At 56.6% G+C, this 15,821-nt stretch overlaps 8 protein-coding genes across 8 annotated transcripts; 5 read left to right on the top strand and 3 right to left on the bottom strand.

Moving 5' to 3' along the window:
- The first annotated feature begins 25 nt into the window (after positions 1-25).
- F5Z01DRAFT_539002 (HAD-like domain-containing protein) lies at positions 26-1,754 on the top strand. Its single transcript, XM_046260521.1, has 2 exons — positions 26-1,154; positions 1,209-1,754. The coding sequence occupies exons 1-2, from the start codon at positions 183-185 to the stop codon at positions 1,668-1,670; spliced, it is 1,434 nt and encodes a 477-aa protein (XP_046120036.1). The 5' UTR covers positions 26-182; the 3' UTR covers positions 1,671-1,754.
- Positions 1,755-2,714: 960 nt separating this feature from the next.
- On the top strand, positions 2,715-3,352 carry F5Z01DRAFT_635062 (Sec61beta family-domain-containing protein; the record flags this gene model as incomplete). Its single annotated transcript, XM_046262119.1, has 4 exons — positions 2,715-2,717; positions 2,877-3,081; positions 3,156-3,251; positions 3,318-3,352. The coding sequence occupies 4 exons, from the start codon at positions 2,715-2,717 to the stop codon at positions 3,350-3,352; spliced, it is 339 nt and encodes a 112-aa protein (XP_046120035.1).
- Positions 3,353-3,893: 541 nt separating this feature from the next.
- F5Z01DRAFT_538918 (uncharacterized protein) lies at positions 3,894-5,023 on the top strand. Its single transcript, XM_046260520.1, has 2 exons — positions 3,894-4,841; positions 4,899-5,023. Exons 1-2 carry the CDS (start codon positions 4,185-4,187, stop codon positions 4,935-4,937), a joined length of 696 nt encoding a protein of 231 aa, XP_046120034.1. The 5' UTR covers positions 3,894-4,184; the 3' UTR covers positions 4,938-5,023.
- A 1,202-nt stretch (positions 5,024-6,225) lies between these two features.
- F5Z01DRAFT_619467 (uncharacterized protein) lies at positions 6,226-10,327 on the top strand (the record flags this gene model as incomplete). Its single annotated transcript, XM_046261091.1, has 6 exons — positions 6,226-6,454; positions 6,504-7,161; positions 7,225-7,461; positions 7,518-8,285; positions 8,343-9,142; positions 9,195-10,327. The coding sequence occupies 6 exons, from the start codon at positions 6,226-6,228 to the stop codon at positions 10,325-10,327; spliced, it is 3,825 nt and encodes a 1,274-aa protein (XP_046120033.1).
- A 113-nt stretch (positions 10,328-10,440) lies between these two features.
- Positions 10,441-11,514, bottom strand: F5Z01DRAFT_651090 (uncharacterized protein). Its single transcript, XM_046263205.1, has 2 exons — positions 11,086-11,514; positions 10,441-11,020 (listed from the first exon to the last, which is right to left on the bottom strand). The coding sequence occupies exons 1-2, from the start codon at positions 11,227-11,229 to the stop codon at positions 10,751-10,753; spliced, it is 414 nt and encodes a 137-aa protein (XP_046120032.1). The 5' UTR covers positions 11,230-11,514; the 3' UTR covers positions 10,441-10,750.
- Positions 11,515-11,636: 122 nt separating this feature from the next.
- F5Z01DRAFT_538823 (RNase P subunit p30-domain-containing protein) lies at positions 11,637-12,746 on the top strand. Its single transcript, XM_046260519.1, has one exon. The coding sequence runs from the start codon at positions 11,758-11,760 to the stop codon at positions 12,616-12,618; it is 861 nt and encodes a 286-aa protein (XP_046120031.1). The 5' UTR covers positions 11,637-11,757; the 3' UTR covers positions 12,619-12,746.
- Positions 12,747-12,785: 39 nt separating this feature from the next.
- Positions 12,786-14,195, bottom strand: F5Z01DRAFT_672745 (uncharacterized protein; the record flags this gene model as incomplete). Its single annotated transcript, XM_046264849.1, has 4 exons — positions 12,786-13,330; positions 13,388-13,622; positions 13,678-13,894; positions 13,954-14,195. The coding sequence occupies 4 exons, from the start codon at positions 14,193-14,195 to the stop codon at positions 12,786-12,788; spliced, it is 1,239 nt and encodes a 412-aa protein (XP_046120030.1).
- A 562-nt stretch (positions 14,196-14,757) lies between these two features.
- F5Z01DRAFT_538782 (Mss4-like protein) lies at positions 14,758-15,784 on the bottom strand. Its single transcript, XM_046260518.1, has 4 exons — positions 15,363-15,784; positions 15,281-15,313; positions 15,182-15,227; positions 14,758-15,127 (listed from the first exon to the last, which is right to left on the bottom strand). Exons 1-4 carry the CDS (start codon positions 15,536-15,538, stop codon positions 14,777-14,779), a joined length of 606 nt encoding a protein of 201 aa, XP_046120029.1. The 5' UTR covers positions 15,539-15,784; the 3' UTR covers positions 14,758-14,776.
- Between the last annotated feature and the right edge of the window lie 37 nt (positions 15,785-15,821).

Here is a 15,821-nt window from a genome sequence, read left to right as displayed (position 1 = left end):
GTCGCTGTCGCGGAACATTTCTCATATAGCCGCTTGTTTTCGTGCGTGCTGCAACGTCAAGTGTCGAATACCCCAGGCGGTCAACGCTTCGAGGCGCACCCACCATCTACTCGAGCCCCCATTCCATCCGATTGAGCTGCAGGCTGGATGACCACTGACAGCATTTATTAGTTCTGGGCACTATGTCTGCCGTGACAACCACGACTACGAACAACGAGAAACAGAGCGTGCAACCCCCCACCGATCGCCAGGCTTCTGACGTCCAAGACACAGTTGGCCCTGACGTGAGTGCGAGCAACCAAGATCGCGGACTGCTCAGAGTGCCATCGCGCTCGTCTTCCCACAAACAGTCGTCGCCCGCCTCTACAGGACTCAGTGGGCAGACGATAAGCGACTCAAGGACAAGTCTCGACGGCCAGTCGCGCACTTCGAAGCGCAGCTTCCTTGGTCGTCAACGCAACGGCAGCACATCCAGCAAGCGCACCGGTGACAACAGCGACACGATGAATTCGACAGGAAACACAGCGCCCAGCTCGCCAGCTCAGAAGAGGAAGAAGAAGAGCGGTGGTTTCCTATCCTTCTTGGGCTGCTGCGGGGCTCCCGATTCTGGCAACAACGCGGAAGGGGAAACCGAGAACGTCCATAAGCTTGACAAGCTCCCGCAAAGGCCAGCCACTGCCAAGTCAAGGACGCAGACCCCCCAGGATGCGAAAGATGCCAGGTCGGCGGATCCGAAGGAGGGCGAGCAACCGTCGCACGCCGTCGAGGACAACCACACGCCTGCGGCGGATGATGGTGATAGGATAGCTCCTGTCGAAGGCAGCTCGAGCAAAATCGCTGCTCCTGCTGTCACGATAGAGCCCCCTCAAGCGCAAACGCACAATGGCGAGTCAGCTAGCAAGCATGCGGCCGCCGAGGATATCTCGATGCGCGATGCTCCCGTAGACGAATCCGCCAACGGAGCAGTTGTGACGGCTGCGCCGGAGACCAAGGAGACAATCCCGCCTCCACCGCCACCTATTGTCCCTGCCACAACAACAATTACGCTTGCAGAGCCCCAGCAAGCTCTGCTGCCGCCGTTGGCTCCTGCGCTCAAGGGGAGAAAGTGTCTTGTCTTGGATCTCGACGAGACGCTTGTCCACAGTTCGTTTAAGGTACGTCGGCGTTCTTGACCCAAAGTTGACTGCATTGACTGACATTTGCTGTAGATACTACACCAAGCGGACTTTACGATTCCTGTGGAGATTGAGGGAAACTACCATAATGTGTATGTCATCAAGCGCCCCGGCGTCGATGAGTTCATGAAAAGGGTTGGTGAGCTGTACGAAGTCGTTGTCTTCACGGCTTCCGTCTCTAAGTACGGCGACCCGCTTCTGGACCAGCTGGACATCCATAAGGTCATTCACCATCGGCTGTTCAGAGAGAGCTGCTACAACCACCAAGGCAACTATGTGAAAGACCTTTCGCAGATTGGTCGCGACCTCAAAGACACGATCATCATCGATAACTCGCCCACCTCGTACATCTTCCACCCTCAGCACGCCGTGCCTATCAGCAGCTGGTTCTCCGATGCCCACGACAACGAGCTGCTGGACTTGATCCCCGTGCTCGAGGATCTTGCAGGGTCGACAGTGGCCGATGTCAGTCTTGTTCTTGACGTCACTCTTTGACGGATACCACACAGCGATTTCTTTACTACCTACTTGGCAACGCCGTTTGAAAAGAAAGCGCACGCACACAGATCAGCCCACGGAACGGGCATCATAGCGGACGGCGTTCGGTTCAAAGACCTCTTCTGGTTGCTGGTGTAGATTGCTACTGTTTAATCTTACATAATATGCTTCTGGTCCGAAACCTGCGGCTTGTCTATCCGTCTCGGCAAGCCAGTCGCTGCAAGGCGGATCGGTTCTCCAGGCGATACATATCGGACTGGTGTGAAGCAATGGCAGAGAAGGCGCGGGAAAGTCGTTGCTCCGGAGCGTCGACTCGCTACAGTGCCTATGGAGCTGTGCTAGAAACAGCCAGCAAAGAGAAGGGCCGAGCCTTCTTTCGAACCCTACCTAACACACATGTCCATCAGCGGGGCTGGTCTTCTTGTCTTACTTCTTGACGCCTTTGCCCATAGCCTTTTTCTGTCTTTTCATTTGTTTGGAGAAGTTGGGATACTTTGTTTCGTCAAGCTGGTCTGCCCTCCTTTCTGTTCATATGGGCATACAGTTGGTCCCAGCGGGAAGAGGCCAGAGGGCGATGTCGTGCAAAGATGAGCGGAATACAGCAGGATGGAGAAGTGATACCACTAGTATACATATTGAGAGGAAATGTCCATGTAATTTTTCATTCTATGCTCGACCAATGCTGTCCAAACCTCAATCAAGACCACCAAAGTGCAGTACGTACCAGGTATTCTTTCATGATGGGCTGAGGAGCGCGCATCTACCGGAGTCGGATCAACCAGTTCCGGTGGCGCGGGCCCCCCTTCCCCAGCCCAGGTTGGCGGGCCGTCTGTCCATTGTGGTGAATCTGGCCACATTGAATTCAGGGACCCCAATTTCCAGCCAAACGACCAGCCAGCCGCAGCTCAACCTCTCGACGGATCCAATCGACCTCTTATTGAGCTTCCACTCTGTTAACGCTTCGTCCTTTCTTTCGCTTCACTTTCGAGTTTCTCTCGAGGTTATACCACGCCCATCTTTTATCCACTCCTAAATCTCACAATGGTATGCGACCCCGATTGACGCGATTGGCGAGAGCGCCACACCAACCGATGGGCCTCACGCGAGCTTTGGCTCTAAGCGTGCGCTTCAGTCCGATGCGCACATCCTCTCGCAATCGAGCAGAAGAAGAGACATATATGGGCTGACACTCTCTGCGATTAGTCGTCCCCCCGACCCTCCTCGCCCGCCAACGCTGGCGCTGCCAGCGGCGCCAGCATCGGTCGCCCTTCATCGCCCACCCCCCCCGGCGGTCCCCGAACGGCCATCCGCCGCCGTGCCGCCGCCGATCAGAAGGAGAAGATTGCCAATGCGCGCCCGACGAGCACCAGGTCTGCCGGTGCCGGTGGCTCGACAAGCACAATGTTGAGTACGTTGCCCATGTGTGGTGGCTGCTATGCAGTGGGAAAGGGAGGCGAAAAGATTACTGACTGGGTGGAATAGAGCTGTACACCGATGAGAGCGCAGGGTTAAAGGTTGATCCCGTCGTCGTGCTGGTTCTGTCTCTGGTCTTCATCTTCAGCGTCGTCGCTCTTCACAGTATGTTATTCCTGTCCTATGAGGCGAGCGATTCGGCCAGACTCGGTACTAACATGCCACGCACAGTCATTGCCAAGATCACGCGCAAATTCTCGAGCTAAAAGGCTGGTCAAATGGTCAAACGTCGAACTGGGCTGGAGTTGCTGCGCGGAGCAATGGAGGCTGGTATGGGTGCCTCTGAGATACAATGGCTTCACATCGACACGCTCACTTCTCTCACAACGCCCCAAGCCGCCGCAACATATGATAGGATGGTTTTGCGCGGATAATGCTGTGGAGTTGCATGGGGAGTGATAGATGTGTTTGGTAAAGTAAAGTCCGCTGTACTATACCCATCAATGGTCCTTGCATAATTTAGGGTATCTGATTTGTCGCGATCTCTTCTTTCCAAGTTCCATGGGCCGGCCTCAACATCCTTTCTATCACTTCTTTCTGCGTGGATTCGACACGGGGCATGCACAGAGACCTTCCACGTGACACGCCAGCTTGGAGCTCGGGTGACTGCGCGTCTATGAATATTAACATGGCCGGTTCCTGAGCTAACTGTGTTTAGTCAACGCCAACGGCTGCGGACGGCGATGTTGCATGTGGACTTCCCCCAGAAAATACAAGTGATGGATTCCACCTGGATCATGGGAGCGACTTGGTCTCTCTACAGCTCTTTGCACTGGGTAACTGGTGCATCCTTATGGTACAGGATGAACGCCTAGAGGGAAATGCACACTTCAGCATGGAGTCTTTGGGTTGTATGGTGCCGCCCCAAAGCTTATAAGTGCGAGACGTAGCCAACGTGAGGCGTACGGGACCGAACAAAAGGTTAACATTGTCAGAGCCCTAACCCACACGAGTCCTCGTGGTGAGGCGACCTTTCTTCCAGATTAGTCGACCACAGAAAGCCCGTTGAGACAGCACTGGGACGCCTCGCATATCGTCATGACGGATGAGATATACAGGGAGAGGGTTCCGGTGAACACGGGCTTCACCCCGACCTTTTCCTCGATACCAGAACACAACGACCATGAAGTGACGGGCCCGCCGCTGCTCGTGGGAGAGAATGTCGCGCAAGATGATGGAGGCGCGGCCGTATCAAGACCATATCTGGCTGCCGAAAGAATGCCCGAGCATACTGAAGGGGCAAGGGACAGGGAGCGCCGGCCATCCAACGAGTTCACACCACGAGACGCGAACTGTGTCCCAACACCACGAGACGTCGGCCACATTCAGACAATAAGCACGAACAGTCTCAGTCCACTGGACAGAATTATCAATCTTCGTACGTGGCCGCCTGCCGAGGACCCCCCTGCGTATGACAGGTACCAGGCAGGGAGCGCGAGCCACGTAACGCTACATGAGCATGTAGAGTACGCGCCATCGCTACGCTGTACGGTGGAAAACACGGAGGACTACTCGAACCGGAGGGAGTTCATCCAGGCGCGCGCGGCGGGGACGCTCATTGCGCTGGCCGCAGAACGGACCAAGAAGCATCGAAGGGAGAAGAGGTTGCACCCGTGGCGCTCGTCATGGTGCTGGGCCAAGGACACGGCTACAAACTTGATGAGGAGATTTGGATTGGGCAAAGCCAAGAACACTGTAAGTGTGAGGAGTTCTGTCTGGTTGCTGCCGGATTGTGCTGATGACAAGACGCAGTTTCCTGGATATACGTCTGACGTCTCCTCTTGGTTTTGATGGCATGAGAACTATGGCTGCTTTGCTGGTTTCTTTCAAGGCCTCCGATCTGGGGGGCCTAGGCATAAGCATTTCTATCAGCACGTCAAGCGCATTGGTGGACATGTCGTTGGCAAGGGGCCTGATGTTGGAGCAGCGCTGAGCCTGTGGAACATGAAAAGAAGGGGAGCGATCATGTGTTGCCTCGAATATTCGTAATAGTAATTAATGTGAGCTCGCTAAGTTCGTACGGGTTCGGAAGTGCGGCTGATAGCGAGCAATGCTCTCGCATCAGTCGGAAATGCTTCGCATACGCGGATTCTCCGACCAGGGTCAATGCAAAAGGCGCAGCCGCGCAAGCGACATGCGTACATAGTAACATAGCCGTGATAATCCTTGGCATAGATCTATGAGACTAGGGATACCGTATTTTAGGTAGAAGCTGTCGCGAGGCTGTGCATTCTAAAAAGGCAGCCTTGTGGCACCGGTATCCGTAGAGCGCACCAAACAATGATGCAATGGCACAGAACCAACACCCTAAATGACTGGATTCAATGCGGCGCGGATTCAGGGGATCTGATGACGATCGTCCCCAAAACCTGAATGTTGGATGCTTTGGAGGCGAAGAAGGTACACCATCATCATCGTACTTTCCCTTGTCTCCAGTCCCCAATCTCCACCCCGCCTTTCACTCATGAAGACTGACTCTCGCTCCGACACATTTAACCTGCGATAAACCACAGGGCAGGCAAAGTCACATTCTGTATCTAGGTAATTGACCTGCTGTCTCCTTTTGGTCTTTGTACAGCATCAACCAGATCAAACTCGTTGTCAGACATCGGCGTCGACCCTGGTGTGATTCTTCGCTTCGTTCAATTCCTCTCTCAACAAGGCCTACCCCACCACCGCGATCACCACCACCCCATACACGCATACGCGCGCAGAGACTCACAGGCTGCCTGGGTGCCTGGGACTTCAAATATCATTGTCGTTTCTTGTCAATAACACTTGAAACACCGCCGGTATTCGCAGGCTGTCCTCACGACGATCAGCCCGGACGCACGGTGCATCAAGCTTCCCGGGTGCGACACGTTGGGCCAAGTAGCTCAGTGAGGCTGAGCAGCCACGCCAGCGGCAACTACGAATATCGGGACCGGCGTCAATTTTCACATGCCGTTGCCCGTTGTACAATACTAATTTGCAGTGATCGAAATATCTACATATACAGCTTGCTCTTCGCACCAACGAAGGCAAGCTTCCTTTGGATTCCAGAAACACCAGGAGCTAGACAGTGGCATATCAGATCATCATGTCACCAGGGTCCAAAGATGAAGCGACATCTTCCACAAGATCAAATACACAAACAAATCCTGCCCGATCTGGACCAAGCGTCGCACAAGTGGTGCCAGATGGCTTCCTGGTCCCCGAGCTGGACGATTCTCCAGGCCAGCCGACGGAGGCGCCTCCTGCATACGGCGATGAGAGAAACCAGATGCACTTCTCACAACCAGGCTTCGAGGCGGGGGCGGCCGTGACAGGTGAGAACCACCCCTTGATCGTGAATCGGACTCGACTAACGTGCCTCAGACGCCGGTCGTGTGAGCATCAACATCAACACGAGGAACCGAAAGCTTGCCGACCTTCTCGCTCCGGCCATCGAGAACCAAGTCAGCACAGGCGCCCCCACTACACTCCCTCCAGCGTACATACCCCCTAGCTTAGGTGGGCAACCTGGACAGAAGCCGCCGCCCAAGCTCAATGTGGTCATTCAGATTGTCGGATCTCGTGGCGATGTGCAGCCCTTTGTGGCGCTTGGAAAGGTGCTCAAGGAGACTTACGGTCACCGCGTCCGAATCGCGACCCATCCCACGTTCCAATCCTTCGTCGAGCAAAACAGCCTCGAGTTCTTCAGCATTGGAGGCGACCCCGCCGAGCTCATGGCGTTCATGGTCAAACACCCCGGGCTCATGCCCGGCTTCGATGCCATCAAGAGCGGCGAGGTGACGAAGCGACGCAAAGGTATCTCGGAAATGCTCGTCGGGTGCTGGAGGTCCTGCATTGAGGGTGGTGACGGCCTCGGTCCCGCGCCGCCGCCGACAAATGAGAGCCTGGACCTGTCGGCAGGTATACCACATGATGATGGCCGGGACGCTTTCGTGGCAGATGCCATCATTGCCAACCCGCCGAGTTTTGCGCATATCCACGTTGCAGAGAAGCTAGGCATCCCTCTACATATGATGTTCACGTGAGTAGACCACAAGGCCCCGAATTATGGAACATGCAGCTGACGCAGCTGACAATTCTCAAGTATGCCGTGGACTCCTACGAGGGCATTCCCCCATCCGCTTGCTGACATTCAGGCGTCAAATGCCGATGATGTCTTAACTCGGTACTTGTCGTACACTCTGGTCGAGATGATGACTTGGCAAGGTCTGGGAGATGTCATCAATCGGTTCCGAGAAAAAGTACTCGACTTGGAGCCATTGTCTTTAATTTGGGCGCCCGGGCTGCTGAACAGGCTCAAGGTGCCGTACACCTACTGTTGGTAAGTTGGGCAGCCCCTGTGTGTCGGCAGGAGTTTCGCTGACCCCTTTCTTTCAGGTCTCCTGCTCTCATCTCGAAGCCCAATGATTGGGGCAATCACATTGACATTTCGGGTTTCTTCTTTCTCGACCTCGCCACTTCCTATAACCCGGATCCGGACCTTCAGGCCTTCCTCGATGCAGGGCCGCCCCCGGTCTACATAGGCTTTGGCTCCATTGTCGTCGACGATCCTGATGCCATGACGACAATGATCTTCGATGCAGTTAAGGCCAGTGGCGTACGCGCTCTTGTATCGAAAGGCTGGGGTGGGCTTGGGGCCGATGACCTTGGTATTCCGGATGGTGTCTTCATGCTGGGTAACGTCCCACACGATTGGCTCTTCCAGAAGGTGTCGGCCGTCGTGCATCATGGCGGCGCCGGGACGACTGCCGCGGGTATCAAGGCTGGAAAACCCACGCTTGTGGTCCCGTTCTTTGGCGACCAGCCTTTCTGGGGCGCCATGATTGCCCGCGCTAATGCTGGCCCGGATCCCATCCCCTACAAGCAGCTGACGGCCGAGAAGCTGGCCGAAGCTATCCAGTTCTGCCTGAAGGCTGAGACCGTCCAGCAAGCCGAGACATATGGCGAAAAGATCAGGGAGGAAAAGGGCACTGACGTTGGCGGACAAAGCTTCCACAGTCATCTGGATATTGACGATATGCGGTGTTCGATTGCTCCCAGTAGGACAGCCGTGTGGCGCGTAAGGAGAAGTAAAGTGCGTCTGAGTGCACTGGCAGCCGCGGCGCTCTTCGAAGAAGGTCTCATCAAATACGAGGACCTGAAACTGTAAGTTTCCCTCTCGATTACCCCCGACGACACGAAGTCCAAGGCTGACCAATCCAGGTATCAGCCGAAAGACTACAACACGGAGGCGCAACCTCCGGATCCCATATCCGCAGCTGCCAGCTCGCTTGTGATGGATGCGACGGGCATCGGCATGGCGATTGCGGACATGCCACGAGAGATGCTTAAAAGCAGGTCCAAATCAAGTCCAAAGAAGAGTGAGGAGACTACCGAACCTCAGACACCTCCATCGGAAGCTGGAAGCAGGCCTCGGACTAATGAGGCTAACGATACCCCTTTCACTGCCGAATCCAGGTCTGAGTTGGGCCTGATCGACTCCGACAAGACCACCCAGTCCTCGACCGCCGGTCCCAGCTCTTCCGTCGGAGATGCTGCATCGACCTACACCGCTTCGAGCGACACTACAGCTACAAGCGCGGCTCGTCCGTCAACAACATCGAGGGCCTCGGGATCGCAGCTGAACCAGGCGTTCAACGAGCGACGGTCCTCATCACCTGTAGGCGAGTTCAGTCTGAATGCTGCGGTTGGCGCAGGCAAAAGTGTTGGCAAAATTGTGGGCACGGGCGTCAAGTCACCCATGAACTTCTGCCTCGGGCTGGCGAAAGGGTTCCGCAATGTACCGACTCTGTACAACGATGATACCGTGAGACCGGTGGAGAAGGTGACGGACATCAGCAGCGGCCTCAAGGTTGCTGGGAAAGAATTTGGCTATGGCCTGTTTGACGGCATCTCGGGGTTAGTGACCCAACCCCTGAAAGGCGCGGAGAAGGAGGGCATGGGCGGTTTCGTCAAAGGATTTGGGAAGGGCATTGGCGGTATAATAACCAAACCTGCTGCCGGTAAGTCTGGTCTCGTTTCTGGTGCGGACGCAACTGACAAGCTGTATCACAGGCGCCTGGGGAATACCGGCGTACACGATGAAAGGTGTCCACGCTCAGATCACCAAATTATTCGCCCGCAGCAACCACAACCACATCTTGATCTCACGAGTGCTCCAAGGGCAACGCGACTTGAGGACTGCATCTGCCGAAGAGCGCCAGGACGTGGTCAGTCGGTGGAAGAGCGGGTCCTTCGAAAAAGACCTGAAGCGTTTCGAGCGCCTTCAAAAACGAGGCAAGACGAGCCCCGACGCCGAGAATGCTGCCGACGGACACCCCGAGGCCTCCTCCCGTGCGTCCTGGCTCAATTCACGACGGTCGACGTTTGACGAGCGATTGCGTAGCGAGAAGCAACGACTCTTCTCTCGGGGCCCATCAGGAAAAGGGGTATCGAGTGACGCCACTGCCACGCTCGGAAGCAGTGGCGCGTCCGGGATGGCACCAATTCCTGAAGATGCAGAGTTCGAGAGGGCTATCCAGGCATCGGTCAAGGAGACATCCCGGGGCAATGCCGAAGAGGATGCCGCCATCGAGGCGGCCATCCGCGAGAGCGTGCTGGCCGTGCGGCAGCAAGGCGCGTTGCCCGATCCGGTGCCCCGCAAGTCGGAGAAGCTGGAGAAGGACCCTTCCATCTTCCAGGACGAAGCGTTCCAGATCACGGATGAGGAGTATCAAGATCTCATTGAGCAAACCATCAGAGACAGCATGGCGAGTCACGCCCTTCCGGGCTACACCCCCCCGGACATGGGGGCAGCCGAACTGGACTCAACCCCTGTCATGCACTCCAGTAATGGACAGCAATCTGGCGTCATGGATGATCAGGATGAAGACTTGAAGCGGGCCATCGCCGCGTCCAGGGACACTCCTGCTTCGGACTTTTCGCCAGACGATGCCGAGCTCCGGCAAGCCCTGGAAGCTTCCAAGGCCGATGCCGAGAAGCAACAGAGCCAACGCACGGAAGAAGACATTGTCCTAGAGTACATCAAGAAGCAGAGTCTTGCGGAGGAGGAATATAGGAATCAGCAACAAGCCAAAGGCAAGGACAGAGCGGAGGATGATGATGTGGACGACGAAGATCTGAGGAGAGCCATGGAGGAGAGTCTGAAGATGAGCGGGCAGGATCATTCGGGGCCCTCGGGCGCTTGATTTGGATGATAGCATTGCGTATGCACAGAGCAATAAAGATACCCTCTCTTACCTTGAGATGTTGAAGGTGTCGCTGCCCATATCAGGCGGTGCACCGGGGGAAACGAAGAGCCCCAAGTCCCTAAACCCAGGGGAATGATGCACGCCAGACGAGCATGTACAAGAACCAAGTTGCAACGAGATAAAGCATGGATTGAAGCCTGATTAACAAAAGGCCAGGAAGAACGGGTATATCAAGAGCATAACACACATACCAACACGCCCCGCTCACAACGTCCAGATCAGAGCACCACCGTCCTGACCAGTTCAATCTCGAAAAGCCCATTTACGCCGTAGCCGTCCCATCCCACGCCCCCAGTCATTACGCCGTTGTCGTTACAGCACTGCCTCAACGCCAATATGCCCTCTCACGGCTTCTCTTCGTTAGCCGTAGTGATGGCCTCCCTGAGGAGGAGGCGGCCCTTGCTTCCCCCAACCTTGGGGTCCCGGTGGCGGACCCTGTCCCTGGTACTGTTGCTGCTGCGGGTTGAAGTGTCCCTGCTGGGACCTGGGATCGGGCCCGCGCTGGGGACCGGCGCCCGCACCGCCATTCGCCATGGCTTGTACGTCCGGTCGCTGCTCGAGGGGCTGGTTGTAGTTGCAGATGTGGCAGGAGATGTCCTTGTATCCGGAGATGGAGAATGGAATGATAGGCTATGAGCGGGGGGCAATCAGCATCGTGTATGTACGTGTAGGTGCGGGCGTTTTGGGGGACTTACGACGAAGCAAAAGGTGAAGAAGGGCCGGCGCTTGAGGACGCGTCCTGACATGTTGCCGCAGTTGTGGCATTGGCAGACGACGCCTTCGTAGCCGGGGAGCTTGCTACGGATGGTCTTTTCTCCGCAGACGAAGAAGAAGAACATGATGGGCGAGTGCTGTGCCGAGCAGGTCGTTTATGTGCTGTGAGGTACTGGGTGGTTCGGCCGCGCGTTGCTTGCTAGGTGCTCAAAGTGTTGCTTGCTGTCGAGCTGTCGCGCTGTCAGGAGGCGGCTGTCGTCGTGAGATTGTGTGTTTAGGCAGAGGATATTGAGAAGAAGAGAAAAGCAGTAGTAGAGAAGGAGGAGATCAGGCAATAGTAACGATATGTACAGTTCATGTTGACGCATCATCGGCCGTTCGCGATCCTTGAATCTTGGAGGCGACGAGGACGAATGTGGCTTAGCTCGACGCACTCAGCCCCACGCCAGCGTCGATGCTTAAAAGTCGAGGATCCACCAGTGCGTCATCTCTGCGCACTGTAAGATTGGCGCTGGAACACACAGTGTTTTCTATTCACACTGTGCTTCTTGAACATTTTCCTCCAGCTCCAGTCGAACTGATCTGACAGTCGTCCATCACCACCAGCCTCAGGCACCACCTTCTCTCGACCCAATGGGTCCGCGACCGCCACGATGCTCTACGACCTCAATATCCCGTACTCCGCTTCCACGTCAGAGGCCGCCCTGTCGTCGACGCTGACCCTCGCCTCCACCCTCGGCTACCACACCGTCGCGCTCAACCACATCTACACGACCGTCCCCTCCACCAAGGTCGACTCACCCTTTGCCCAGCTCCCCTCGTTCGACGGCAAAGCGATTCCCAACATCCTCCACCGCGCTACCATCCACTTCTCCGACGCCGCGACGCAGCACATCCACCTCGCCAACCTCATCAAGATCTTTGACATCATCGCCGTCCGCCCCACGAGCGACGAGGCCTTCTCCAAGGCATGCCTTAGCTTGGACGTGTCCATAATCTCGCTCGACCTGACCCAGCACCACCCCTTTTATTTCCGCATCAAGCCATGCATGATGGCCGTCAACCGCGGCGTGCGGTTTGAGATTGCGTATGCCCAGGCGCTCCAGGCGGATGCGCGCGGCCGGGCGCTCTTCATCAGCAACGCGACGCAGCTCATCCGCGCCACCCGCGGGCGGGGCATCATGCTGGCCAGCGAAGCACGGAGCGCGCTCATGCTCCGAGCCCCGGCCGACGTCGTGAACCTACTCAGCGTGTGGGGTCTGGGCAGTGAGAAGGGCATGGAAGGCCTGGGCAGCGTGCCGCGCAGCGTGGTTGTGAACGAGGCTATGAAGAGGACTGGGTTCCGCGGCGTCGTCGACATTGTCCAGGTCGCCGACAAGGGTCCCGATGAGGTGCAACCAGCAGCAGCAGCAAAACAGGAACCGAAGCAGAAGAGGAAGGGCGACAAGGAGGCTGGCAATGCGGACAAGAAGAATAAGAAGATGAAGGTTGTGTCAAGAGAGGCACCGAAATGAAGAGCTTGACTGGTTCTGGTCGGCACGATGACGAGGCATCATGATGATACCCCTAGACTTGGAATGCGGCGTTATGGCAGGGAAACTATTGAGGTTGTGGGAAAAGGTACCGTCAAAACGAAATGATGGGGGTATTCTTGTCTATTTATCTAACATCCATCCCTCCGCTACGTCTGACTTGGTTCTGGAGCCGCCGTCCGCCGAACCAACCCACCCAGGTCGAGCTGACTCTCCAGACTGAATGTCGAGAGGTCGATGGGGGGCAGCTGGACTTCTTCTCCCTGGTTTGCCTCGTCAGCCGGGGCCGACGGGTCAGGCAGGTTGTTGCTGCCGCCGTCACTTTGGTCCTGCTCCTGTTCATTCCCTCCACCCGACATGCCACCCGACGATCCGCTCTCTGCAGGCTTCTCAGCCGTGGGGGGTTCACTTGCGACGGGCGCCTCCGTCTCCACGATAGTCTCTGACTCAGTGGTGGACGCAAGTGTTGTTGGCTCAGTGGTGGACGCAAGTGTTGTTGGCTCAGTGGTGGACGCAAGTGTTGTTGGCTCAGTGGTGGACGCAATGGTTGTTGGCTCAGTGGTGGAAGCAAGGGTTGTTGATTCGGGGGTGGACTCAGGGGCCGCCGGCGCCGGGACCACTGTGACAGGAGGTGCCCCTCCCCCTTCTTCAGACACTGACGTTGATAGAGGCAACTCGGAAGCGGGAGGTTCACCTGTGTCGGTCGGTCAGCGGACCGGCGGTTTTTAACGTCGGCGACCAAGACTCGTACCAGCTTCGAGACCCGTGCTAGCCTCGAGACTCGCACCAGGTTCGGACGTGGCGAGAGGATCAAACGTCAACGTCGTCCTCGACACGTTTGACTCGTCAAGCGGCACAATCACAATGCCCTTATCCCCTCCTTCAACAGCATCCGACGCGCCCCCGGGACTCGCGGGTGTCTGGGAGCTCGCTGGTTCACCAGCCGCTGGGGTCTCGAGGCACCCTGGCGCGGTGATTGTTGCGCCCTGCCGTCGTTAGTACCTGTTTAGACCCCAGAAATCTCAAGGAAGAAGAACTCACCTTGCTCACGACGGGTGACTGCTCCGCAGGCGCAGCGGGTTCAGCAGGCGCAGCGGGTTCAGCAGGCTCAGCGGTCTGAGCCGACTCCCCTACGTGTGTCACAGTGACTGCTTCCTTGGTTTCCGTGACGGTGTCGCCCTTGACCGTCACAGTCTCCGTCGCACGCTCCTGGGTCTGGGACGCGGTCACGGTCTCGGTGACGAATGACACGCGAAGCCTAAGATAGTCCATGTCAGCTGCTACTGATGCACTCGGCGAGACACAGCCTCGACTCACCCCTCAAAAGCATCGGCGGGAATGCCGCTGTCATCCTGTCGCTTCTCCACCGTCGCTGTGCATCCCTCTCGGATGGTGACCGTCTCCCTGATGATCATTGGGTTGCTTCCGTCCGCGACAGCCCGCGCGTCATGGTCGTTTGGCAGAAGAGCGCGGCGGTTGGCCAGGTTCACGCGGGGGAAGACGGCGGCATGGGTGAGATGCAAGGCCGCAAGCAGCATGTGGCACACTTGAAGACGCATAGTTCCGAGAATTCTTTCTTCAATATCAGGAAGCTTCTGAAATGCCGGTAATTGCGTAAAAAAAGATAATGAGGTGCGAGGCCAGCTAGAATCCAGTAGTAAGTAGTGCAATGAGTGAGAGGGCGACCAGCGCCAAGAATTGAACGAAGGACAAATTATTAAGCGTGGAAGCGAAATGACTGCACAGAACACATGAGTGGCAAGACCAGATGGCGGAACGGGAGAATTTTGAGTCTCTCTTGTACGTTAATCCAGACGCGCTCATGGAAGTCCTTGTCGTCTCCCGAGGGGCTCAAACGAGGCTTGTCGCGATATGAAACGGTGCTGCGACTCTGCCGGAGTGCCAAGTCGCGCGGCAGTGCGAGCTCGCCATGGCAGTGGAAAGAAGTGGTACGAATGTTTCTTGCCATATTACCTATGTGTGGCCTCACTGTTTCTTCCTTGGGCCGGCGGCGTATCGCCAATGTCCTCCCAAGGTGGTCGAGACCTGTGGATGCATTGCGTGGCAGCGTTATGCTGCGTGAGCGAGCACCGGGTCCGTGATTGAGGTTTCTCACCCAAAACTGCTTTACCTGAGGCTCTCAACCGCTTAGCTCACAGCCGCCCCGGATGCCCTCTCTGCCGTGCACGGCTTTCCAGTCCTCCACCGTCCCGAGCGCGTCCGCCGTCTGGGCCGTCACGTCACAGTCGCCGCTCCCTGTCAGAAGCCCAGGCTGGTCCAGCATGTCGATTGTGTTGCCGTTGCCGTTCCACGAGCCAGCCGACGACGACGACGACTGCCGCGAGGAGAGGTCCGAGGGGGGCGCCTCCTCTGGGTACGACTCTGCGTCCTCGGGGATGGGCACCATGGCCTGGTTCGTCCAGATGTGGATTGCTTTCGACCAGTCCAGGCCGGAGATGCAGCCGCCTTTGATGGAAACGACGTTCTTGGTCTGGAGAATATTTATTAGTATACTGGAGCCAGACCTCATGGGTAGTCTGCTCACCGGAGTGGTGTGGAAGAGACGAGTCCCGCAATTGCGACAAAAGTAGCTACTTCGTTAGCATCGCCATCCCTTCACTTTGGTCAGTGCGGGTTCGCTCACCAGTACAACGTGTGCCCTGAGGCGACAGGTCTCCTGCGACTTGTCAGTTGCGTCGCATTCGTTCGGCCTGTGGGCATCTTACGCGTAGCAGCTGAGCAGCTCAACGTCTGGCAGCTTGAATCGGGGGAAGATGGCCGACGCCCCGAATGCACTGCTCGTCTGCCGACGACAGCTCGAGCAGTGACAGATGTAGAGCGCCAACGGCTGTGGAAGGGGTGTGGTGAAGCGCACAGCGCTGCATTGACAGCGCGCCTCCATTGCGATGGCAGACTTTGAAGTTTCAATAAAAATTCCCTGGTGTCTGCGTCCGTTGGCGTGAACTTGTTAGAGGCTCCGGTCTTCGCATGAGATGATCGTGAATCTCCGATGACTGACCGGAGGTGTCACACGCGATGCGATGCGATGCGGGGTGGGGGCCTGTGGGGTTGCTTGACTGGTGACTGAGATATGTAGCAGCAGACTGGGCACAGAGAAAGTTGTCCGTGTCCTGATTGACCATCGCTTTGCGCAAGTAGTGAGAGAGCCAGTTGTCCAATTAATA

Source organism: Emericellopsis atlantica (assembly GCF_019669845.1).
Source record: "Emericellopsis atlantica unplaced genomic scaffold F5Z01scaffold_8, whole genome shotgun sequence".
Classification (NCBI taxonomy): domain Eukaryota; kingdom Fungi; phylum Ascomycota; class Sordariomycetes; order Hypocreales; family Bionectriaceae; genus Emericellopsis; species Emericellopsis atlantica.
This window is presented reverse-complemented; position numbering and strand designations above follow the sequence as displayed.

Coding starts and splice junctions, on each gene's coding strand:
- F5Z01DRAFT_539002 (XM_046260521.1), top strand. CDS start 183: ATGTCTGCCGTGACAACCACGACTACGAACAACGAGAAACAGAGCGTG. Junction 1,155..1,208: donor TTGTCCACAGTTCGTTTAAG/GTACGTCGGCGT, acceptor CATTTGCTGTAG/ATACTACACCAAGCGGACTT.
- F5Z01DRAFT_538918 (XM_046260520.1), top strand. CDS start 4,185: ATGACGGATGAGATATACAGGGAGAGGGTTCCGGTGAACACGGGCTTC. Junction 4,842..4,898: donor TGGGCAAAGCCAAGAACACT/GTAAGTGTGAGG, acceptor GACAAGACGCAG/TTTCCTGGATATACGTCTGA.
- F5Z01DRAFT_651090 (XM_046263205.1), bottom strand. CDS start 11,229: ATGTTCTTCTTCTTCGTCTGCGGAGAAAAGACCATCCGTAGCAAGCTC. Junction 11,021..11,085: donor TCTTCACCTTTTGCTTCGTC/GTAAGTCCCCCA, acceptor CCCCGCTCATAG/CCTATCATTCCATTCTCCAT.
- F5Z01DRAFT_538823 (XM_046260519.1), top strand. CDS start 11,758: ATGCTCTACGACCTCAATATCCCGTACTCCGCTTCCACGTCAGAGGCC.
- F5Z01DRAFT_538782 (XM_046260518.1), bottom strand. CDS start 15,538: ATGGAGGCGCGCTGTCAATGCAGCGCTGTGCGCTTCACCACACCCCTT. Junction 15,228..15,280: donor TCAGGGCACACGTTGTACTG/GTGAGCGAACCC, acceptor CTAACGAAGTAG/CTACTTTTGTCGCAATTGCG. Junction 15,128..15,181: donor GTCTCTTCCACACCACTCCG/GTGAGCAGACTA, acceptor AATATTCTCCAG/ACCAAGAACGTCGTTTCCAT.